Here is a 24581-nt window from a genome sequence, read left to right as displayed (position 1 = left end):
TCCTGTGTCCTTGTGTGTGTGAAGGGAGAAGCCCAGCACAAAAGAGTGGGTGTGGGATGGGGGAGGAGGGGGAGGGAAGGCTGGTGTCCAAGCTGCTTCATGTGCCCACCTGCTAAGCCTACAGCAGAGGGGAAATGACCACATGAGTCCTGCTTGGCTGCAGGGGAGGGGAACGTGGGAAGGGTTAGCCTCTGGACTACGAGGCAAGGGTCCCTCTGCACTGGATGGAGTGAGTGGGGATGGAGACAAGCTGGTTCCTCCTATTGGCCCCACTTCCCCTGACCAGGACAGCATCAGAGGTCCCCTGACAGGCAGAGGAGCAGCCTGCAGATGCTGGGCATTGACTGCTGCAGTGGGGGCAGTCTGAAAGAGACCTGCTCATGCATGACAGCAGCCCTTTACCTTTGAGCAGATGGATTGGGTGAGGCCCCCTGCCTAGCCTGTGCCATGGGCCTGCCTCCTCTACAAGAAGAGGAAGTATCCAAGATAGGGTCAAACATGAGCTTGGTGTAAGGGTTACAAGCAGCAGCCTCCAGCCTAATGGCTATTATGGTAAAACTAAAAACTTAGACAAACAGTCTCGCAACTCCTTAAAGACTTACCAGCTACATGTTATCAGGAGCTGTCGTGGGCACAACCCACAAAGTTCCTGATGTCATTTACATGTTTTGTTAGCCTTTTAAAAAAAACTCTCTTGTGCAATACTGTTATTCCTGAAAATAATCAGCGTGCTGGGCTATGCCCCTTGATTGGAGCAGCTGGGACTTGGGAGGGGGGAATTTGGCCTACTAGCCACGGCAGCAGGAGCTCCACAGAGTGGGTGGCACAAAGTCCTGTCTTGATCTGTTGCCCCATCCAGTTCTGGGCTCGGAAGGGCAGCCCCAACCATTGTTGAGGAGTGGAAGGTTAACAACATTAGCACAGCGCTGCCCACACCCAGCTTGGGTGGGAACAAGGGTGGTTTTGTGACAGGGTTCAGGGCAAGCTCCCTGCCAAGATCCTGCTGGATCAGAGCACTCTATTGCCTGGAGCTGGGGGCTGTGCAGCACCAGCAGAGGTGGGGGCTAACTGGAGCTCCATGAAGACCCACAGTCCCTTTGCCCTACTCCCTGGAGCCAGCCCCTGCCCTACCTACTATGGCTCCAACCAGAGGTGCTAAACGGGGGGTGCTGTGGCAACCCCTGGCTTGAAAAGCTTTCAACCGTATACCTGGTTTAGTTTGGTTCCCTGGCTCTTAGAACTCCCACTACACAAACTGTTCCAGCACCCCTGCCTCAGGCCTGCCAAAGAACAGGTGGGCCTGGGTTCCAGCCCGGGCCTGGGTTCCAGCCCAACCCTGGAGAGCCAGCCAGGAGCCCTAGGGGTTGGTATATTGAGCAGTGGGTGGTAATTGCAAGCTTTAAGATCCGAGGGGGAGGATGCCTGGTTCTCCTAGGGCTCAGGAGCAGAGCCAGTTTGAAGTTAGAGTTGTCTTGCTGCCTTTGGCCCTCTGCTGAAGAGGAGTGGGTACCCACAGGACCTGGCACAAGCTGGTGGCCTGGGGTTCCCAGTCTTCTGCTTGCCCAGGGGGAGGTCTGAATTCTAGGAAGTGTAAGAATGGCCATACTGCGTGAGACCAAAGGTCTATTTAACCCAGCATCCTGTCTTCTGAGAGTGACCAATGCCAGGTACCCGAGAGGGAGTCAAGTGACCCATTCCCAGCTTCTGACACACACAAGTGCTAGGGACACCATTCCTACCCATCTTGGCTAATATTGATGGACCTATCCTCCACGAATGTACCTAGCTTTTTTTTGTTAACTCTGTTTAAAGTCCTGGCCTTTACAACATCCTCTGGCAAGGAGTTCCACAGGTTGGTTGTGGGCTGAGTGAAGAAAAACTTCCTTTTGTTTTGTGTTCAATTTGCTGCCTACTATCATGTGGTGACCCCAGTTCTTATGGGAAAGTGATGTGCTACACTGGCCCACCCCTACCCTTGAGTATTTGTCTTAATCCAGTTTCAGTATGTGCTGTGAAGTAGCACCAAGCAGCCCCTGGCCATGCCCATTCCATGTAGCCAGCACAGCGTGGGGCCAGCCCAGACAGCCCCTTGGTCTCACCAGTATATATCTAGGAGCTCCTGCTGGAACGTACCTGCCTGGCTCCTGTGAACAGGCTTTCCACCCCTGAGACAAGGGGCACACAGTGGGTTCTCTTAAGCAGGAGGTGCAGGCACCCTACCCCTCTGAGGAGCTGCAGTAGGGTGACCTGGACCCCAAGTTAAGCTGGCTATGTGCCTCCCACTCTCACACACACACAGCTCTGTTCCAGCTCCTGGATCCAGGCAAAGCACAGCCAGTGTGTGGTGTGCACGCCCCTCCCCTTCCTCCTCCTTCCCCCAGCCAGGCTGGGTCTGCTGCGTGGCCCCCTCCTGCTGGCACAGCCTGTGCTGGCTGTTTGCAGATTCTGATATCGAAGGCATTGGCAGCACTCACCAACCACATGGAACCGCCGCCGCCTCCAGCAAATATTTACACTCGCGTTGCTCTAACAACTGACCAGTCTGGGCCAGGAACCCAAGGCCACCAGCCAAGGCCTGTCTGAGTGAGAGCCGGGCTACAAGGCTCTCCCTCTGGGTGTGGGGCAAGGCTGCCCCTGGCTGGTGTAGCCTGGCCCCAGGGTGTGGCACTGAGGGAAAAGCCAACCCTGGCCTGAGTCAGCTCTGTTAAACTCCTGCTCAGCTGGGCCCAAGTGGGGTCTGGACCTGGATTAAAACCATCCTGGTCAGGCAAGCAGCCTCAGCTGAGCCAGGCGGGACGGTAGTGTGCTGGCCTGGTGCCTGGCTTTTGTCATCAGTGCCAAGCACTGCCCTGCTAGCTAGCCTTGCTTTGCCTGGGTGTGGATGCCTGTACAAGGTGTGGGCTGGCAGGCTCAGTAGGAGCCCTGGGCATGGGGGGTGAGGCCCCATAGTGGGATGCTGGGGTGGCAGGAGTCAGGCTCTGGGTGCAGCTGCTCCTCTCTCCCCCCCCTCCACTTTGAGTCTTGCCTTCAGGGACTCCTGTGCCAACATGGGGCTTGTGCTGCTGCATCTGGCTTGGCAGACTCCACCTGGGATAGCTTCAGCACACAGCGCTATGCTGCAGCAGATGGGGATGATGCAGAGTTTGTGCCATTTTAACTCTAGCACTTTGAACTCCACCAGTGGACCTGGGCCAGACCCTGGTGTAGACACAGCTGTCTTGGGGTGAAGGGCCATGTGCTGTGTAAGGATAGGGCCTTTTTTCTGTAGCCACATTGGAAGGCCAAAAGCCTACGTCCTTTGTCTGCCGCCAGATCTGAAAGAGCAGCCGTCCTTAGCTGAGCAACAGGAAGTCATGTCCTCTCCTCACCCTCTAGCTCAGTGGTTCCCAAACTTTTTGGCATCATGCCCCCTTTTTGATTTTTGAGATACCCCCCACCCCCTGCAAAAATATAGCAGCAAAACTTGTTGAGGGGGGAAAAAAGGAACGGATGGGGGATGAGAAACAAAAATAGCAGCAAAACTTGGGGGAGGGGGAGATTGATGGGGGCTGGGTTGCCTCATGCCCTCCTGGAATTTCTTCACCCCCCTCCCCCCAAGGGGGGCACGCCCACCAGTCTGGGAATCCATGCTAGCTAATCTACATTAAAATAGTGTCACCAGACTATTAAGAAGGAGACTGTCATAATGGCTCCCAATATCACCAGGCAAAGAATCAGAGCCCAAGATGGTTGAAGGAAACTTTAGTTTAGAAGCTTTTTGTCCGGCAAGAAACCACTTATCTATAGCTGGGGTTGTAAAATCCTCATTCCTTTATTGTTCTAGCATGGTGGTCGTCCCTCCTCCTTCCCCCCCCCCCCAATTCCCTATTGTTTGCTGTGTGATCTGTGTGGGGTTTCATTGTTTCGGTCTGCTGTATCATTAATTTTGCAGAGTGTAAATCAATTAAGGTGGTAGGATTATGACTGGTTAGAGAATTTTGTTACAGTATGTTAGGACTGGTCAGTAAAATAATTGGTTAAGCTTTCCTTTGTGGAAAGGAACAGAAACCAGTGGGGTCACAACAGCAGGACAGGACCAGAGCTGACCCCTCCTCACAGGCTGAATGGAGACCCCCTCTGCCAACTCCAGGACCAGCTGACAGGAAGAGCGTATGTCTGGAAGGGACAGGTGGGGGCAGGCTGAATAACACGGTATGTGGGAGGAGCCTGAGGCCGGGGCAGGGTGTTTGCACTCAGGGGGGCGTGTATACACATGTGGTGGGTGTCAGGGTGTGTCTGTTTGCTCTGTCGTACTATTGGTGCACGTCAGCTCACTTCTGCAGTCTGGCCCGGCAATGAGGCCGGCTTCTAACCCTTTCTAGAAAGCCACTGCCCATCTGTGAACCAACGTTTGTGCTGGGCGTAAGGCCCGGAGCAGCGGCAAGGAGGTGACACAATATCCCAGTGAGTCATTTCCTTTCATTCACGTAGTGGAAAATCATTGTCAAGGGGCTGTGTCCAGGGCGGGCCCTCAGATCAGAAGCACTCAGGCGTACGGAAGTGCATGAGACATTCCCAGTGTGCAGCATGCGGGGGGAGGGGAATGCAGAAGGAGGATATACAAAGACACTGCTCCAGCATGTAAGTGTGCACATACATCTAGCATTCTCTGGAGGAGAAAGAGCTGGGCAGGGCCTCAGGCCCCAGGAGGGAAGAGGGGCCTCAGTCCCTGAGTGGATAAGAACCAGCTCTGCATCCCAGCAAGGGGCAGTGGAATGAGGCCATTCTTAGTTGTGCTAGGTCTGCCATTACCCTGCGGTCCCCTTGGCTCTCTCTACACTGCAATAAGAGACTCACCACAAAGCTGCAGCGGGCCTGGGTCAGCTGACTCAGCCCTGCAGGGCTATAAAATTGCAGTGAAGATGTTTGGCCTCTGTTGTGAGCCCAACCCAGGGTGGTCTTAAAGGCCAGGCATCAGCACGGGGCTGTGTGCTGCAGCTTGGTTTTACTGCAGCCTAGCCAGACCCCCTCTCAACACAATCCCACTGACTGTATTGGCCACAAGGGGGTGATCTCTCTGCCCATCTGGAGCTTCCGGCTGGGCCGCTGCCAACGTGCCTGGGGGATTCTGCTTTTAGCCATTCAGGCTTTTAAGAATCATAGAATTATAGAACACTTAGAACTGGAAGGACCTCGAGAGGTCATTGAATCCAGTCCCCTGCCCTCGCAGCAGGACCCCATACCATCTAGACCATTTCTGATAGACATCTATCTAACCTGCTCTTAAATATCTCGAGATGGAGATTCCACAATCTCCCTAGGCAATTTATTCCAGTGTTTAACCACCCTGACAGGAAGTTTTTCCTAATGTCCAACCTAAACCTCCCCTGCTGCAGTTTAAGCCCATTGCTTCTAGTCCTATCCTCAAAGGCTAAGGAGAACAATTTTTGCTCCCTCCTCTCTGTAACACCCTTTTAGACACCTGAAAACTGCTATCATGTCCCCCCTCAGTCTTCTCCTTTCCGAACTAAACAAGCCCATTTCTTTCAGTCTTCCTTCATAGGGCATGTTCTCTAGACCTTTTATCATTCTTGTTGCCCTTTTCCAATTTCTCCAAATCTTTCTTGAAATGTAGTGCCCAGAAATGGACACAATACTCCAACTGAGGCCTAATCAGCGCAGAGTAGAGCGGAAGAATGACGTCTCGTGTCTTGCTCACAACACACCTGTTAATGCATCCTAGAATCATGTTTGCTTTTTTTGCAACAGCATCACACTGTTGACTCTCATTTAGCTTGTGGTCCACTATGACCCCTGATCCCTTTCTGCAGTATTCCTTCCTAGACAGTCGCTTCCCATTCTGTATATGAGAGACTGATTGTTTCTTCCTAAGTGGAGTACTTTGCATTTGTCCTTATTAAACTTCATCCTAGTTACCTCAGACCATTTCTCCAGTTTGTCCAGTTCACTTTAAATTATGACCCTATCCTCCAAAGCAGTTGCAACCCTTTCCAGCTTCATATCAAACTTAATAAGCGTACTCTCTATGCCAGTATCTAAATGGTTGATGAAGATATTGAACAGAACCGGTCCTAAAACAGACCCCTGCGGAACCCTTTTGTTATGCCTTTCCAGCAGGATTGTGAACCGTTAATAACTACTCTCTGAGAATGGTTATCCAGCCAGTTATGCACCCACCTTATAATAGCCCCATCCAAGTTGTATTTGCCTAGTTTATTGATAAGAAGGTCATGCGAGACCGTATCAAATGCCTTACTAATGTCTAGGTATAGCATGTCCACTACTTCTCCCTTACCCACAAGACTCGTTATCCTATCAAAGAAAGCTATCAGATTGGTTTGACATGATTTGTGCTTTACAAATCCATGCTGACTGTTACCTCTCACCTTATCTTCCAGGTGTTTGCAGATGAGTTCCTTAATTACTTGCTCCATTATCTTTCCTGGCAGAAGAAGTTAGAGAAGTTGGGGCATGGGATCTCAGATCCTGCTGAACCAGGACAAGGATTGGGAGGTTTCCTGGCTAGGGCTGAGATTTCTTCAGCTTCTTTAATTAGCAGCCTTTTGCACTGGCCCCAGTCACTGACCTGACTAGACTCACTAGGCCACCAGTGTGTTCACAGGGGGAAGCCAGCCCAGCAAAGCAATGGCTGGTAAGCCCATGGAATGGCAGCTGGCTGAGGGCAGGGTGTCCCTCCATGGTCTCTCAGACTAGGGAGCACAAGACTATACCCTTCACTCTGGGGTTTCCCTGGCTCCCCCATAGATTCGCAGGCTTGCTGGCATGGGAGGGGGTCTCAGGTTGGGCACTTTGCAAGAAGGTAAAGGAGATTGGATGGAGTCAGCCTCTTGAGGGGAAACCAGACTGCTTATCCCAAGACTTTGAACACTGCACCCCATTCCCCCCTGTGAGCTGGCTGCTAGCACAGGGACTCTGGAGCACAAAGCCAGAGCACAGAAGCCAGGGGCTCTGCATGGGCCCCAAGTTACTCATCCCTATGAACCTGCCCCTCATGCCTGTGAGGCACCCAAGAGGGCAGAGACCAGCAGAGGCCATGCAAGATCCAAAGGCTTAAAGAGAAACAAGGCAGTTCTTTGTGTGGGTGAGGTAGGACCCTGTGAGGCAGGAAGATCCTTCTCCTCCCCTTTGAACAGAATCTCCATGTTGTTTTCAACCCGCTTCTAGGGCATGAACCTCACAAGGTTCTACAGAACCAAATGCCATGGTCCTGCCCCAACCCAGTGCATTTCCCCCTATCCTCCAGGATCTAGGTAACCTCCACTATGAGCATGTATGAGGTATCCCCCAGGAACTGAATGCCCCAGCCCGTGCACTTTTCATAGATACTAAGGCCAGGAGGGACCACTGTGAATGCCACAGACCATAGAAATTCCCCAGCTTAATTCCCAGAACAGAGCTTTTAGAAAAACATCCAGTCTTGAGTGAAAAGTTCGTCAGTGAGGGAAAACCCATTACAACCACCCTTGGCAAGTTGTTCCAAACCTTACTGAGTCCCACAGTTAAAAATTTGTATCCTTATTTTCAGTCTGAATTTGTCTAACTTCAGCTTCTCGCCACTTCCAGCCATTGCCAAATATACTTCCCCACATAGGCACTTCCTAGAACCAAGTCACCAATTAAGCAACTGAGCTGGGAGTAGAGGCTGGGCCCTGCCACATGCTGGGGATGGGGATTGCTCTGTTTCTAGCAGCCCTGCTCCTGCTGCCAGACCCTGTCACAGACCTGAGCAGTTCAGTTTGGGGGCTGGGCTATTGCAATCAACCAGTGTTGGCAGAGGCAAGGTCCTCATACAGCTGATTCATGCCAGGAGAGTGAAGTCTGTTGCAGGGAGGCTCTGCTCATGCTGGGAACACACTATCACAGCTCCTTCCTCTTATCTCTGGCCACTTCTCTGCCCCTCAAAAGCCAAGGCGGGCCTCCCGCAGCCCACATATGCCAGGAGTGTGGAAACTGAGGGAAGGTATCTGCCAGGTGGCTCTGAGTAAAGGTGTTGCTAACCTGTCTGTAACTTCACACAGGTAATGCTGACATCTCTGCAAGCCTGGCAGGACCCTGGAAGGGGAAGCATGGGGGGAGGGGGATGTGATTTGAACCACAGGCACTGATGATGTGGGTGCTCCAGGGCTGGAGAACCCAGGGGAAAAACAGGTGAGTGCTGCTGAACCTCCCCCCCCCCCCCACATCCACTCTCCCCTCCCTCCAGCGTTTCCAAACAAGGGGGGGGGGGAGGGGAAAGGGTCTGTGGCTCAGCACCTCCCCCTCTGGCCTCCCACCTGCCATGATCAGGTATTTTGCAGCATTTGGAAGGCACTGGGCTGGGGGAGGTAAGAGCAAGGCGGGGGGGGGGGGGGCTGAAGGTAGAGTCTTGTAGACCCAGGGGCCAGGCACCTCCTGCACTTGTGCAAGTCAGTGCCTGCGAGCTGAACCCCCACGGGGAACCTAACCACTTTCGCACCCCGAGTGCAGACTAGGGACCCCCCCCCCGCCGCTAGCGGTTAAACGGGGCGAGGCCCGGGCCACCGGTTAACCGACAGGCGGCACCGAGACTGGCAGGTGGACCGGTGGCTACTGACCCCTCCCCCCCCGCCGTGCAGACCGGCCTGCCGGGCTCCCCCCCCACGCAGGCAAAGCGGCCGCGCACGAAGGCGGGCTGGGCCGGGAACGCCCCTGGGAGCGCAGCGCGCGCGACGGGGAGGGGACCGCCCCCCTTGGGTTCAAGCAGCGAGCGAGTGGGCGGGGCTGCCCTGGAACCCGCCCCCCTGCCTCTGTCTCAAGCGGGGCACCACGGGCCGGGCTCCGCCCTGAGGAGGAGGGGGCGGGGTCCAGGCCGCCCGCCATCGAGGCCCCGCCCGTGGGCCGCTCTAGCCCCAGCTCCTCCGACGCCTCTATGGTCTCTCTCTCTGAAGGGCGCCCCCGCCCCCTTGCCAGCCGGCTGGAGGCGGAAGCGCCCAGCCGGGAGGGGCCCCTGCTCCATTCCGCCCGCGTGACTCCAGTTGCCGAGCAGCGGCTGCCATGGCGACCGGCCAACAGCCGGGGGAAGAGGCTGCGCGGGAGCCGGCCGCGGGGCGAAGATGGTGAGATCCCAGCCTGCCCCTCCCCCGCCCGTGTCCGCCCCCGGGCCGGGGGGTGCCCCTCGCTGGTCACTAACCGGGGGCGGGGTTCTCTGCTCCCCAGCCGGCCAGCGCCTCGGGCTCCCTCAGCGCCTCCTCCGCCGCCTCCCACCGCTCGCGGGCCCGCCCGCGCTACAGGACCAAGGCCGTGAACTCGGAGGTGGACGAGAGCCTGTTCGGCATGGCCAAGGTGAGGCCGGGGCAGCCCGCACGGGGGTCGCGCCGCGTGTCCCGCGCTCGCCACAGGGGGCTGCTTGGCCCTTGAGCGTGGCTAGTTGGCTTCACCACAGGGGGAGCCGGGGAAACGAACCGACAGGTGGGAACGCTCCCGGCTACACGCAACCCCCCCCCCGTCCAGCCAGCCACACACACACACACACAAAACCCCCCCTCCGTCCAGCCAGCCACACACACACACACACACACACACAACCCCCCCGTCCAGCCACACACACACACACACACACACACAACCCCCCCGTCCAGCCACACACACACACACACACACACAACCCCCCCGTCCAGCCACACACACACACACACACACACAACCCCCCCGTCCAGCCACACACACACACACACACACACAACCCCCCCGTCCAGCCACACACACACACACACACACACACAACCCCCCCGTCCAGCCACACACACACACACACACACACAACCCCCCCGTCCAGCCCCACACACACACACACACACACACACACACAACCCCCCCGTCCAGCCACACACACACACACACACAACCCCCCCGTCCAGCCACACACACACACACAACCCCCTCCGTCCAGCCACACACACACACACACGCAACCCCCCCTCCGTCCAGCCACACACACACACACACGCAACCCCCCCTCCGTCCAGCCAGCCACACACACACACACACACGCAACCCCCCCCCCGTCCAGCCAGCCACACACACATGCACACACGCAACCCCCCCTCCGTCCAGCCACACACACACACGCACACACGCAACCCCCCCTCCGTCCAGCCACACACACACACACGCAACCCCTCCTCCGTCCAGCCAGCCACACACACACACACACACACACACACACGCAACCCCCCACCCCCGGCGCTTGAGAGCCGGGGGGCAGGCACGCTGGCTCAATCCCGGCTCCCAGGAGCGACCCCCACTGCAGCGCTGTGTTCACATCCTCACTCTTACCTTGGCAGGGATCCGGCCTTTTGACAGACAGCAAAACTAAGGATTTCGATGCACAGCCGCAGCTGGGACGCGGCATGAGCCAGGACTCACGTGCCTTTAAATACAGAAGCAAAATACAGGGCTATGTAGCACTTTAAAGACTAACAAGAGGGTTTATTAGATTTATTAGATTTATCATCTAATAAACCATCTTGTTAGTCTTTAAAGTGCTACATAGTCCTGTATTTTGCTTCAGCTACACCAGACTAACACGACTACATTTCTATCACTATTTAAATACAGAGCTGCTTATAGGTTAATTGTGTAACTGGCAACATTTTTGTCGGCTAGACGATTAGTGAATTACATGCTTCCTAACATCCCTAGTCTGTAGCTGCAAAAAAATGAGCTGCAGAGATCTGCCTTGACATCCACAGCTATACATGGATGTGTAGGGCTCTATGGGTTAGCCACTGGACCCAAACCACTTGAAGAGCCCTGGAAAAATGAGTCTCTTCACGATGCTATTAGCTCTGATCTCCCGCCAATTGTTCCAGCCAGGGAGTGGAACCATTCTCACTGTCCTCAATAACCCCCAACCATCTTCCCTGGTGGGAGCTTGAGAAACAGACAGAAAGGGATAGATGCTGCCCGTGGGCCATAGTTTGCCCACCCCACACTACACAATACAAACAGTATTTCAAAAGCATAATCATAAATACCCCAGAAAGAAATGAACATGAATATACTCCCCTTAACTTCCTTCTTTCTGTGGATATAAAATAGCTTCACTAAAACACCTACTCCAGCTCTTTTATGGATAAGGCTGAGGACTGGAACTTTGTGAGGGCTAAATTAAATTAATGAAGATTGCCTAGCTCCTTGGACTGGAAGGGACAGTCCAGTCCCTTGTCTTTACAGCAGGACAAAGTACCATCCCTGACAAATTTTTGCCCCAAATCCCTAACTGGCTGCCACAAGGATTGAGCTCACAACTCTGGGTTTAGTAGGCTAATGCTCAAACCACTGAGCTATCCCTCCCCCCTCTTAGGCTCTTTTATAGCCTGTGTTGGGACAATAGGTAAAGGTAGTCAGCCCACAGGTGGCCCTACAGCTTGCACTCATGGCCCCACTCCAGTCAGGCTTTGAAAGAAGGAATTGTTCCTAAGTAAATCCAGCTGTCTTCTCATCTCTTAGGTCCAAAGTCACATAGGCAATTTAGGTGCCTAAATCCCAAATTTAGGCGCCTTTGCCTCAATTTTAGGCACCACTGTGATCAGCTGCTAACTCTGTAGACCAGTGTTTCCCAATTTTAATTGGCCGAGGAACCCTTTTCAGCTTTTCAGAATTTCAAAGAACCCCTAGGTTTGTGAAGCAAAAAAAGGGGGGGGGGGAGGGACCCACCAATTCATGAAAATCACATTCCTTCCCCAAGACCCCCCACCCCCCTTCCTTGAGGCCTCATCTGCTCTGTTCCCTTCCTCTCCATCACTTGCTATCCCCAGCCCTTATACACTCTCACTAGGCTGAGACAGGAGGTGTGGGGTGGGAATGAGGGATTTGAGTGTGGGAAGGGGTGAGGAGAAGTACAAGCTCTGGGAGGGAATTTGGATGCAGGAGAAGGGGATGTTGGCTCGGGGAGGGGGCTCCAGGCTGGGGAGTGTTGGGCTCAGGTGGAAGGTTGGGGTGCTGAGCAAGCCATAGGCTTGTGGATGTGAGGGTGCAGGAGTTTGGGCTGGATATGTGAGGAACCCAGGGCAAGAAGGTTGTGGGTATGATGGGCTCAGGACACAGATTTGTGTTGTGTGGATGGTTCAGGAGTGTTGTGGCAGAAGACTGAGGATGTGGGGATACAGGAGTTTGGGGATGAAAGAGGCTCAGGACAGGAGGTTCCAGTGTATAATAGGCTCAGATTTGGGGTCAGGTGGTGCAGGAGTGTTATGATGCTGCAGTGAGATGGGGGTTTGGCCCCAATTGGGGGCTTGTTGGCCAGGCTTCATTTTTAAATAAGATATTATGTCAAACTCAAAAGGTTTTAGCATTGTCTTTATTTATGAGAGGGGTGAGGAACCTGTTTTGAGTCAAGGGTCACTGACCCACAGAAAAGTCAGTTGGGGTGACACAAGTGAGGGTATGTCTACACTGGCACCCTAGTTCGAACTAGGGTGGCTAATGTAGGCATTCGAAGTTGCAAATGAAGCCCGGGATTTAAATATCCCGGGCTTCATTTGCATCTTGCTGGGCGCCGCCATTTTTAAATCCCCATTAGTGCGGACTCTGTGCCCGCGGCTACACGCGGCAAGGAGTAGGTAGTTCGAATTAGGCTCTCTAATTCGAACTACCGTTACTCTTCGTGGATGCCCACCCCCTCACCATCCTCTGCCCCTCTTCCCCTCATGCCCCTGTGCCCTCACACATGACTTGCTCCATCCCGGCCTTCCTCATGCCCACCCCTTCTTTCAAGCCTTCTCCCAGCACCTCCCCCTCCAGCCCGCAATGCCCTTACCCTCTCCCCACCCAGCATCACCCCGTCCCCCTCCCCCTCCTACTGACACTGCCCCTGCTGCCCTTTTCCTCATTGTCTGTACTTGGCCCCCTGGCATTAGTCTCTCCTCTACCCTGTCCCTTTGGTGCCTTTCCTTCTCTTCCTCCTCTCCCCTCCCCCTCTGCACAAGCCCCTTCCTCTCCCAGCCCTTCCCCTTCCCCTACCTTCTGCCTTCTACTTTGCAGGGCTGGAGTCTGCACTCTGTCCCTGGACTCCAAACCCGCAACTCAGCCGCGCGGCGCAACGCGGCGCCCAGCAGTTTTAAAATCCCGGGCCGTGACGTTACGTGATGCCCGGGCATCTCCCCGCCCACCGGTTTAAGCACGCCGTGTAGGGCAGCAGCAGCCAGCAAGGGGGAAGCTCAGTGAAGGTTACGCACGGCAGGGATGGGCCGGGGCCAGGGTGGGAGAATGCGTGGGGGGGCCAGGGCCCGCTACAGCTTCAAATAATGGTGGAGCATAGGCACCACGAGCCCATACAACTCGCCGCCCATGCCTCTGCTGGCTAGCCCTCTCTCTCTCTCTTTCAGAGGGGGCGGGGGAGTGCCGGCTCCTCGCGGAACCCCTCGTTTTGCTTCACGGAACCCCAGGGTTCCCCGGAGCACCAATTGGGAAACACTGCTGTAGACAGCTAAACTCCCTTGACATCTATGTTTTCACTGTAAAGCTTTCCTATGTGCTGATGTGTTTGCCTCTGGGCATGCACACTGCTGCCTCATTCTAGGCATCTGGATGCTTGAGCGCCATTGTGAACCAAAAACCAAGGAAAGATAAAACATAAGACAGGACTATGTAGCACTTTAAAGACTAACAAGATGGTTTATTAAGTGATGAGCTTTCCTGGGCCAGACCCACTTCCTGAGATCAAATTGTGGAAGAAAATTGGCATGACCATATATACCAAAGTGAACACATATAAAAAGGACAAATCAAATTTCAGATCAGACGGGGGGATGAGCGGGGGGGGGTTAATGTCTTGCTTGATCCAGTTGCCATGCTCAGAGCACAGCTACCACATCAAAATCCAGGAGGAGGAGGAGGAAGCAATGGAGATCTTACAAGTTTTAGCACTGTGGTTAGAATGCTCACCTGGGATGTGAGAGTTACAGGTATAATTCTCAGTCTGATGAGAGGCACCCTCGGTCTCTACTGTTGAAGCTGTTCCAAATACAGTAACACTCCAATAATCCGGCACTCAATTGTCCGGTACTCCCGATAGTCTGGCATCAAAATGGCAAGTGCTCCTGATGGAACTGGGACTGAACCTGGAACCGCTCAGGTCAGCCACTCTCATGTGGGTTACAGCAGGGAGCAGAAGTGTTTGGCTCAGGGGAAGGGAGAGGGATTGGATTACTCAGGGTGTCCCGGCCAGCTGATTGAAAAGCCAGCACACGCACGCACAGTGTGGGCTGTACCGGGACCTAGCATAAGGTTGGGGGGGGAGTGGGATCGGGTTACAGCAGGGAGCAGAAGTGTTTGGCTAAGGGAAAGGGGAGGAGGAGGTGGATTGGGTTACTCACAGTGTCCCAGCCAGCTGATTGCAGGGGAGGGTGGGTGGGCAGGGAGATTGGTTTGGGAGTGTGCAGTACCTCCTGATGCTCCGGCATATCCGATAATCCGGCACCATCTAGGTCCCAAAGGTGCCAGATTATCGGAAGTCTACTGTAGGATGGATGATTGAAGGGCCACTGGCATTGGGAAACAGGATCCTGGGTTTCTCACTTTCCAGATCCAAAAGGCACTAGGCTATGGAAACATTCTCACTCAGTTTCTCTCTGGCCTAATGATTATATAATTAGTTAATCTATAATGAAATGGTTTCAACAGGCTTAGAAGTCTACATATTTACACAATATGTTCAATTGGTTAACCAATTAAATGGGATTTCACATCCCTAATATAGGGAGTCCTGGCTCCTAACTCAGGCTTTGTAAATCCAATGGATAGTCCCAGTGATTTCCTAGACACCTAAAATGTAGGCCTTGCAACAGAGATGTGAAAGTTGAACTATGTTCACAGATACATTCAGGCTCCTTGCACACATAGGTAGCAGGCTTAAAAGCTGACTCCCTGCACCCTGGGGAGCCAACTGCTGCCTCGTGCTGCTGCTGCTGATATAGAGGCAGCAGCATGGGACAGCAAGTATGCATGGGGAGCCATCTTAAAAGTCTGCTCCTTCCACACACCGGCTTACAGGGAGCTGACTGCCGCCCTGCGTGTAATTGTGTACAGGCTCCAATCTGGCTCCTGTCCAGTCCCGGGATGGACTTGCTGCGTCTGTGGGAGAGGTGCTTATCCACTGGCTCCAGTCCTGGAGCTGCCGTACCAGGGAGAATTGCATCCCCTTTCCAGCCCACGTGCTGCTGCAGGGAAAGAGAGTTGGAGGGAGTCCCTCTCTTCCCACTGTAGTCCCCATGTAGCTTGCACTCCAAATCCTTCATCATCAGCCTCTCCCCAGAACATGCACCCCCAGCTGCAACCTTCACCTCCTCCACCCCAATCCTCTGCCTCAGCTTTGAGTCCCGCCCCCACACACTGAATCCTTCAACCCCACCCCCACCCCAGAAATTGTGTTATATGCATCAATATGGCGGTGAGGTGCCACAAATCATATCCATATTGGTGCACATAACAAAATTCATTCTGCACATGTGGGAAACATTAGAGGGAACACTGGTCACCTCCAAGGTGATTCTTTGAGAGAAAACTGAGTAAAACCCTTTGGCAGTTTCTGGATTAGGAAAGCGGAGGTAGAAAATGTGGGTAAATAAACGGTAACTGCTTTTCACACTTCAGGCTTCTCAAGGGGCTGGGACACCAAGGGTATGTCTACACTACCACCCTAGTTCGAACTAGGGTGGTTAATGTAGGCATCCGAAGTTGCAAATGAAGCCTGGGATTTAAATATCCCGGGCTTCATTTGCATCTTGCCGGGCGCCGCCATTTTAAAATCCCCGTTAACCGCGGGCACGGAGTCCACACTACACGCAGCACGGAGTAGGTAGTTAGGATTAGGCTCTCTAATCCGAACTACCGTTACTCCTCGTGGAACGAGGTGTACCGGTAGTTCGGATTAGAGAGCCTAATCCGAACTACCTATTCCGTGCCACGTGTAGCCGCGGGCACGGAGTCCGCACTAACGGGGATTTAAAAATGGCAGCGCCCGGCAAGATGCAAATAAAGCCCGGGATATTTAAATCCCGGGCTTCATTTGCAACTTCGGATGCCTACATTAACCACCCTAGTTCGAACTAGGGTGGTAGTGTAGACATACCCAAAGAGAAGTCCATTTTATATCTGGGGAATGAGCATTGGCCTGACTCCTGGGAGTGTTGTTTTAAAATACTGCTAGTCAGAAGAGCCCTAGACAGGTTTATGATCTGATAGCACACAAGCCTCCAGGTGTTGCTTATCATTGGGGAGTTTACAGTAGTAATCACTGGAGTGTTAATTGAGGTCCTTGATATGTATGACAGCTCAGAGCAAACCCAGGCACTTATGAGATCTAGAGGAACCTGGGAGTGTCAGACTCAGTCACTGATTGGAATAAATGAACATTGTTATTTGTGTTAAAGGGCAGGTAATTCAGTGCTAAACCTGTTACTTCACCATTCATCGCTTTGACTCTGCATTGACAGGTAGATTAGATTAATTTTGAGAATTCAGACACAAACTTAAAATCCCTAGAGCAGCATTAGCATAGCCACAATGCACATATATTTGTGGGCATGTGTCACAGGACCTAGTCCGACCTCTCTGGCCTTTTCCCCATCTGTAAAATGGGTATAATAATGTTTGTTTTGTCTCATGAGGGTTTTGCAAGAAGCTCTGAGGTGCTGCGGATACTAGGGATGTGAATGATTAGTCGATTATCCGATAAGCAAATGCTTATCGCAGGTGTGGGGAAGAGAGCTTCTGTGGGCCAGATCCAGCCCTCCAAACCAGTTAATCCAGCCCGCAGCCACCCTGCCACTCCCCCACCCCCAGGTCAATGAGACCTGGGGACGGGAGTGCACAAAGTCTCCTCCCCCTGCCAGGGGTGTGTGGCACCAAAGGGAACCGCCAGCTGTTCAGAACAGCTGGCAGTTCATTTTAGGCACCACACGCCCCTTGCAGGGTAGAGGCAGGGGGCAAAGACTTCATGCACTCCCCTGCTCCTGGGACCCTGATTTGCTTGGACATGGGGGCAGTGCGTGAAGTCTCCTGCCACCAGGGATGCATGGCACCTAGAGGGAACTGTCAGCTGTTCAAAACAATCAGGATCTGCAGGTGGGAGACCATGGGAAGCATCCTGGCCCTGGCCCCTCTGGGACAGCCTGGGGCCATTTCAGAAATTTGTGAAGTGGCCTCCCTTCAAAAATTATTGTCCACCTGTCGCTTATCAGATAGTCAACACACTAGTTGACTAGTCGCTTTTGCCCCCCTTGCTACCTCTATCAGAAAGAGGCAGTGGGGGGGGGGGGAGAGAAGGGAGTGCTTCAAAGCCACAGTGCCACATGCAGCCCAGGGCCAGACCCTGGGCTCCAAATGGCACTACTGCTTTGAAAAGCTGTGTGCAGCCCGGGGCCAGCTGGGAAGTCCCCAGCTGGCCTGGGCTGCATGCAGTGTTTCAAAGTGGCAGCACTATGTGGAGCCCAAGGTCTGCCGCTTTGAAACGCCACATGCAGCCCCAGGTCAACTGGGGATTCCCCTGCTGACCCTGGGCTCCATGTGGTGCTGCCACTTTGAAATGCTGTGTGGAGACTGACACTGGGCTGACCCTGGGCTCCACGCATCACTGCTGCTTTGAAATGCTGCGTGGAGTACAGGGCTAGCAGGGGAGTCAAGCAGTCCCCCACTAGCCCCGTGTTTCCTGCAGCGCTTTCGCCTTTGAAGTGGCTTTTGCACTACAAAGGCAAAGGCGCCCTTATCGACTATTCGATTAGCTAATTAATCTAACTGTAACATCCCTAGTGGACACAGCATTGTTCAGTACCCTGCATTTATCACTTGGGACTGTTCTGCACTTAGACTAGATGGGAGCGCATCCCAGCACCATAGTCTCTCTCTGATACCCAGAAGTCATTGTGTGCAGTGTGGCTCTGTTAACACTATTCTGGAGATTGTCACCTTTCAGTTGCTTGAGCTTGAGTATTTGAACTTTTTACCCCATGGCGTGTTAACATGCCTCTTGATACCTGCTTTTGTATTAAGAAAGGGCAAGCGCCTTCAGGCAGGTCTGGCTGAATCACGCCTGGAGTGCACTGGATTGTTCACTAGGTGGCAATGTCAGCTCAAATGAATGGGGATGGGACCAGTGTTAGGGAAAGTTATTATTTGAAAGATTCATTTCTGGGCTGAATTAATTGATTCTGCAAGATCCAGTGCCTTGTACAGGGGCTGAGCGCTTGGCTCCCACAGAATCCAAACCTCCAAAGGATCTCCCACTACCTCTCCTACTCACTGTCTGCTCATGGGAGAGCTGGGCCCACTTGTCCTCACTCTTTTCTGCTTCCAGCTTCACGCTTCTGCCAGGCCCCGTATATAGCTAGAGAGGCTCGGCCACCCCGTCCTCAAAGTAAGTGGGGCTGGGCATTGGGCAGATGGACAGTGAACAATGTCAGCTCATTTCAATCAGATGTTCACGGACCAAGGCTGGTGCTGGCACCTAAATAACGGTGAGGAGAGACTATCCTTCAGGCTGTGGTGGCTGGGGCTAGAGAGGAGCTGGTGTTTGGCCTGGGTAAGAACCAGGTGAAAGGTTTCATCTCCTGTTCCTCGACCCTGCAATCTGTCAGGATGTTTGCCAGAAAGGGTCGTGAATGTTCCGTGGTAAGTTAGTGCTGGGGGGTCAGTGGGCCCCAGTGTAGCCCCAGTCAGTGCTCGCCCCATGGGACAGCCACGCAAAGGAGACGCACGAGGGATAATCAGGAGTTAAAGGTGTGTTATGTGGAGAGCAATGAGAAACCCTGAGAAAATCTGTCCGTCTGTCTTGTCTTTCAGAACCTGCCGCGATCCTATACTGACAGCCCCCTTGTGATCCTACGGGATGTGCAGACTGTCCAGAAATCACCCTCTGCCTGTGGCTGGGGCCACAAACCTGAGACCATCCGCCTCATCACCAGGGATCTCATCCGTGATCTTGTGTAAGCCAGCACATGAGCCTCTGCTTTGAGGGTGTGTCAGGGGCCCCAGGGACTAGGTGCCTGTCCCATGGAAGTGCTCCAGTGCTAGGCTAGCCCTTACTGTGTAGCCTCCTGGAGACAAGCAAGTGGCAACCCCCTGGAATGCCTGGTCTGAGTGGGAAGTGAGTGGAGGGTCAGTCAGAGAACACTATTAACACCCTGCTCTATAAAGCTCCCTCAGTGGCCACATTACAGGCCTCTCTTGTCCAGTCTTTAGTACAGGATGGGCAAGACAGCCTCCATGGGCTGAATCCAGCCCACCAAGCCCTTTGATTTGGCCTCCGGCCGATCTGCCACTTCCCCTCCCATAGGCCAATCGAGTGTTGTGGACGGGGTAGTACACGAAGTCTCCTCTTGCCCACCAGGGGCACGCAGCTCCAGAAGAAACCGTCAACTATTCAAAACAGCTGGTGGTTCTCTCTAGGTGTCCCACACCCCTGGCAGGGTGGAAGCGAGGACAAATACTTCATGTGCTCCCCTGCCCCCAGGCCCTAATTGACCTATGGGTGGAGGGAGCACACAAAGTCTCCTCCCACTGCAGGAGCATGTGTCACCTAGAGGGAACTGCCAGCTGTTTTGGACAGCTGTCAGTTTTTTCTAGGCAATGCGCGCCCCTGGCAAAGACTTTACGCACTTCCAGGCTAATCAAGGCCTGTGGATGGAGGAGCATATGAAGTCTCCTGGCCCCACCCCTTCCATCCCATCTAGGTTGGCCTGGGACCACTTTGGAAATTCATGAGATGGCTCCCTTTCAAAAATTATTGCCCACCCTTGCATTAGTATATGATGGGCAGGAGTAGCACAAAGCACCTTCGGGATATATGCAGTGATCTTTCTGATTTGGTCTGATGCTGCCCCCATATGTCCCTGTACAGGTGAAAGGCAGCCTCAGTACATAAAATAGAGCATCCTTAACACACACAGCAAACAGGTCTGTGGATTGCTCCAGGAATGTTTTCTAAACAGGACTGAAATGAGGTCATTAAAGAACCTGCAGCACTTTGCAAGAATAAGGGTATTGTCTTGACCAAATACCATTTCAGACAATTACTTTCTATCTCCCGAAGTTTTCCCTGCAGTCAGGAGTTATCTTCAGCTTCCGGCTTAAAAAGTTGTATAGTGTTGCTGTTCCTTGGTAAACAGCCATCACCTCTCACGCTAGAGGTGAGTTCATTTTTGTGGTAGGTGGAATGATCCAAGGTACTCAGGTTAACATTTTCAAAGGTGATCCCTGATGTTGACCCCTGGCAGCTGACTTGTAGAGAAGCTGAGCAGCGTGAGCACCAACAGAAGTCAATGGGAGCTCCTGAAGGTCATGTCAAGATGTTTCAGGCTGGGAACCCAAACACTGAGACACCTCAGGTTAATGTCTCATTTGACAAGGTGGCTATTCTGGGCCCTTTGGGATGAAAGGTTCTGTGTACAGCAGTGATGCTGTTATTGCTATGAACCATTCTTTGAAGTGCTTCTGGAATCCAGTCTGCTGTTGTCATCTTTGAAGAAACTATTAAGCAGGTCTCAGTGTTTGTGTGGGTGGATGAAAGGCAACATATAATAATACTGCTAATTATTATTAAATATTTAGCACTGAACATCTTCAAAGTGCTTTACACATTCTCCTCTATTTGGGTTCTTATACCACGCCCATCACCATGGCATCTGAGTAATGCGCAGTCATTTATTTTGTAGAATTCCCCTGGGAAATAGGCCCATATTATCCTCATTTTACAACTGTGAAAATTGGGGCACAGTCAGCTTCCTCTAGGTCATGCAGTGAGTCAGCTGCAGAACTGAGACTAGAATTCAGTTGCTTTTCTTTCCTCATTCTGTGATCATTCCACGAAACTACATTGCCTTATGTAGCGATATTAACCCTTCAAGGGTCATCTGTCACCAATGTGTGTGGCATGCAGATATTTTCTATTCCCTTTGCCATCAGGACCATCCCTAGCAATACCCAAAGTATGCAGCTGCATAGGGCTTCATGACATTTTGAGCCCTACACAGCCCCATTGCCCAGTCAGCCCCTTGGGCTGTGCCCAGCCCCTGCTCACCAGAAGGGTTTGGAGGATTCAGGAGGAGCAGAGGGTGGCCACTCAGTGGCAGCTGGAAAGAAGCAATGGTTTCCCCTTCAAAGTGGTGTTCTCTCCAGCTGGCTGCGTGGCCGCCCTCTGCTTCCATGGCCTACGTTCGCTGTTTGCTACTGCCGGCACCTCCTGCCTGAGGATGTCAGGTGAGCCTCCCACCCTGCTCCTGCTCCTGCTCCTGCTCCTGCTCCTGCTCCTGCTCCTGCTCCTGCTCCTGCTCCTGCTGAGGGTTGCCAGCTCTCCCAGACTGGACAGACCTGATGCCTTTCACAATAATAGCATCCAGTCAGGAGAGCTGGCAATCCTGCTCCTGCCACCCACAGCTCCCCACCATGGAGTGGTTGCTCTTCTACCCCCCGGGAGGAAGGTGTGGTTTCTGGGGTAGGGCACCAGCGTTGGCATAGCCATGTACTAATGAATTCGTGGTTCAGACAGTGTCTTTGTTTTTCCCTGGTATCTTCTATCCCTAGAGACACTCTGCAGTCTTAGCAAAGCGCCATACAAGCTAGGCATATGGCTCACATCCGCCAATACGGAAATGCAAACACCTGTTTTAAGGTGCATGGCAATGTGGACCTGTTGTTGAGGGCAGGCAAGGAAGATTATCATGTCCCACTGACACTGCTGAAAGCGCCAGGATGACAGTTGAGCTGCTTTCACATGAAAGTCCGGAAATTCAAGTGTGACACTGAAATGTTTGGAACATCTTTCCCAGGGACTAAATAGCTCCATACACTGTTTATTTGTGATTCCAGTTGCGCTTGTGGGGTGTACACAGGCAATGATCGGTTGGCACAAAGCAGTTACAGAGGTACCTTGTGCTGTTCATTACCATGTGCTTCTATATGAAGTCCATGTGGAGCAGGAGGAAAGCTGGCCAATAGACTTTGGGCTTAGGCAGGCCTGGTCATGATTGTCTTTGTGCTGCCACTGTCTCTCATGTGCATGTATGGCATCTGCAGTGCTGTAGATGCACTTACAGGACAATAGACCATTTCAAGTCCACCTCTATGAGGTTGTAGATATCCTCCAGTTCCCCCTTTGAGTCTATATTTGGGATTCTGCGTGATGTGTTTGATGGTTGGGGTGTTCTCATTGCAGTTACAGGAATGGGAGTCTTTGATTTTCTGCACTTACACAGTATCCCTGGAGCTGTCTAAACTAGGGATGTAATAGTATAGTCGATTACCTGATAAGCAAAAGCAAAAGCTTATCGGTTAATGCTATTGACTACATGCATTCCTCTTCCCTCCCTTGCCAGTATATTTTTTAGCAGACTGGCCAGCAGTGTGGCTCAGTCCTGGCTTGCACTGGGTCTGGGACCTACCTCTGCTGCAGATCTGCATTTTAAGTGTATTAGGAGCCAGGCGGGCAGGCAGCCCAGCTGAGTTCCACCGGGTCTGGGAGCTCAACCCTTCTCCCTGGACAAGGGCTGCTGCCACCCCGCGCTGCTGTCTCTGTATCAGAGGCATCAGTGCGAGGCAACAGGCAGCCGACCTGTGCAGAGAGCTGTTTTTTAAACTGGTTCCCCTTGCAGACCAGCTCCAGCCTGGCAATCCACGCTGCTGCCTCTGGTACAGAGGCAGCAGCGCCGAGTGGCAGGGGGCTCCTCAGGAGTGGGGCCAGAGCGCACTGGCTTCCAGCCCCCACTCCCCAGGGACTTTAGAATACTCGAGTAACCAATAGGAAATCAGGAGGTTAATTGACTGTTCAGTTAACCGATATTTAACATCCCTAGTCTAGACACTGTTATTCCTGGGGTGCAGTCAGTTAGCCCAGCCTGTGACAGCATCATGCTGCTCTCACTGGGGTTTGGGGCTCTCCCTTCGTCTCAAACCTGGCAGTGCTTCTCCAGTAGCACCTTCGCCTACTCCCCACACTAGACTTGGCCCAGGCACTTTGGTTCAGATACACAAAGTTTCAGATTTGGGTACTGTGTCGATTCACCAAATCCCTGTTCAGCTGCTGCCTGCCCCCATAGACACCTGCATGTTCACTGTAAACATCACCTAAGTCTCTGCGTGTGAGCATGCACATCGTTCCCATAGCTGTCTAGGCACCTGCCTATTTTCTAATCTGATCCTCAATCCTGCCTGCAGGGCTTGCGCTGATCGGTGTGCTGTGAGCATGCCTAACTCTACACAAGCTGGCCGGGGGAGGGGACTAGGAGGAACTCCTTATACCTGTTAGTGCAGCAGTTAGATACCCACCTGTGGTGTGAGACCCTTATTCAGTTTCCTTCTTTGCCTGACTAAATGAGGGTTTCCCGCCTCTCAGGTGAGTGCCCTAATCACAAGATTATGGGTGTTCTGGGGCAAAGCTCTTCAGATCTCCTGTTGGAAGGTGTTCCGCTTAGTATAAATACTGAAATAGGCGTTGGGCCAAGGCCAACAGCAGTGCTGATGACTTTATATACCCAAGTCCCTTCTTCACCTCCAGTGCAGGATGGCTAAAGATTGCAAGGGAGGCCTTCTCCTTCCCCTCCTGCTTGTATGGAGTGAGGCACATGCCACTCTTCCTGTGATAAATGGTTTAGGCATGACTCCAGGAGAGGGATCCTCGTGGTAGATTGAGAGCAGAAATGGTGCCTCCCGCTAGCTAGGGCTGAGATGCCTAAGTCCCAGAGAGGGGCGGGGCTTAGGCCACACCCTTCTTGTCAGTATCTGCAATTGACTAGTGTAGGCAGCTCCGCACCTAGCGTGGTTTTGGTGGATCCCATTCTCAGGCACCTATCTCTCCCCCTCATTGGGTAGAAAACCCAGGCACTTAATTCAGGCTTTGTGGGTTCCATTGGGTGGCAGGACACCAGATGTTAGGCATTACTATCCTCAGTCTGACAATGCCCCTGTCCCTTTGTGGATCTGGGCCCTCTTGCATTTATCTCTGCTGACTCACTCAGTCTCTCACACAGTCCTTCCCTGGCTCTGGTGACCTCTATTGCAGGCAGCACCACAGGGTGTGATCTCTGTGCAGGAGACCCTCAGGCATTTCCCAGGCTGACCCATGGTGATGGGAGTAGGGAGCCTCCATGTCACCTCTCTGCTCCTCTTGCTTGTTCTGCCAGCGTTCCTGCAGAGGACCCGTCGGGAGAATCCCTCATTATGAGCCCAGAGGATTTCCACCGCATTAAGGCAGCATCCCAAGTCCTGACCAAGGAGGAGCGTGAGGCCAACATAGCAGCCCTCAAGGCAGAGAGAGAAGCTCTTATCGTAAGTGTCTCTTCTCGCTTCCTGCTGTCAGCTGATTTGTAGGCCCATTCCAGGGTGCTGTTTGAAGTGGCCACATAGGGTGGACTTTGCAGGGAAGGGCCAACTGCAGGGGCTACGGCAGCTACCCCACACATTCCTGGTGTGCCAGGCCCAGCTCTGGCCTGCCTAGGGCCATCTGGGCTAGGGATGGGGAGGTGGATGCAGACCAAGAGGAGGGAGTGGGGCTCTTGAGCAGCCAGGCTTCCCAGAGGAAGCCCCTGGGCAGACTCCTGAGAGCCAGGGAA

The 24581-nt window shown here is 53.1% G+C and overlaps 1 protein-coding gene across 2 annotated transcripts in view; it reads left to right on the top strand.

The window, feature by feature from the left end:
- The first annotated feature begins 8911 nt into the window (after nucleotides 1-8911).
- Nucleotides 8912-24581, top strand: part of CFAP45 (cilia and flagella associated protein 45) — a 31448-nt gene continuing 15778 nt past the window's right edge. Inside the window, exons 1-4 of one of the 2 annotated variants that reach the window (XM_089772691.1) lie at nucleotides 8912-9095; nucleotides 9196-9321; nucleotides 18820-18962; nucleotides 24153-24297. In XM_089772691.1, the coding sequence (XP_089628817.1) occupies nucleotides 9093-9095; nucleotides 9196-9321; nucleotides 18820-18962; nucleotides 24153-24297 (417 nt within the window). In that variant the 5' untranslated portion in view covers nucleotides 8912-9092. The remainder of the gene's footprint in view (nucleotides 9096-9195; nucleotides 9322-18819; nucleotides 18963-24152; nucleotides 24298-24581) is intronic. The other variant, XM_075907756.2, reaches the window with a different exon arrangement.

Source organism: Pelodiscus sinensis, chromosome 22 (genome assembly GCF_052426305.1).
Source record: "Pelodiscus sinensis isolate ZL-2025 chromosome 22, ASM5242630v1, whole genome shotgun sequence".
NCBI lineage: Eukaryota > Metazoa > Chordata > Testudines > Trionychidae > Pelodiscus > Pelodiscus sinensis.
The sequence above is the reverse complement of the archived record's forward strand: the minus strand, read 5'-3'. Positions and strand labels throughout refer to the sequence as shown.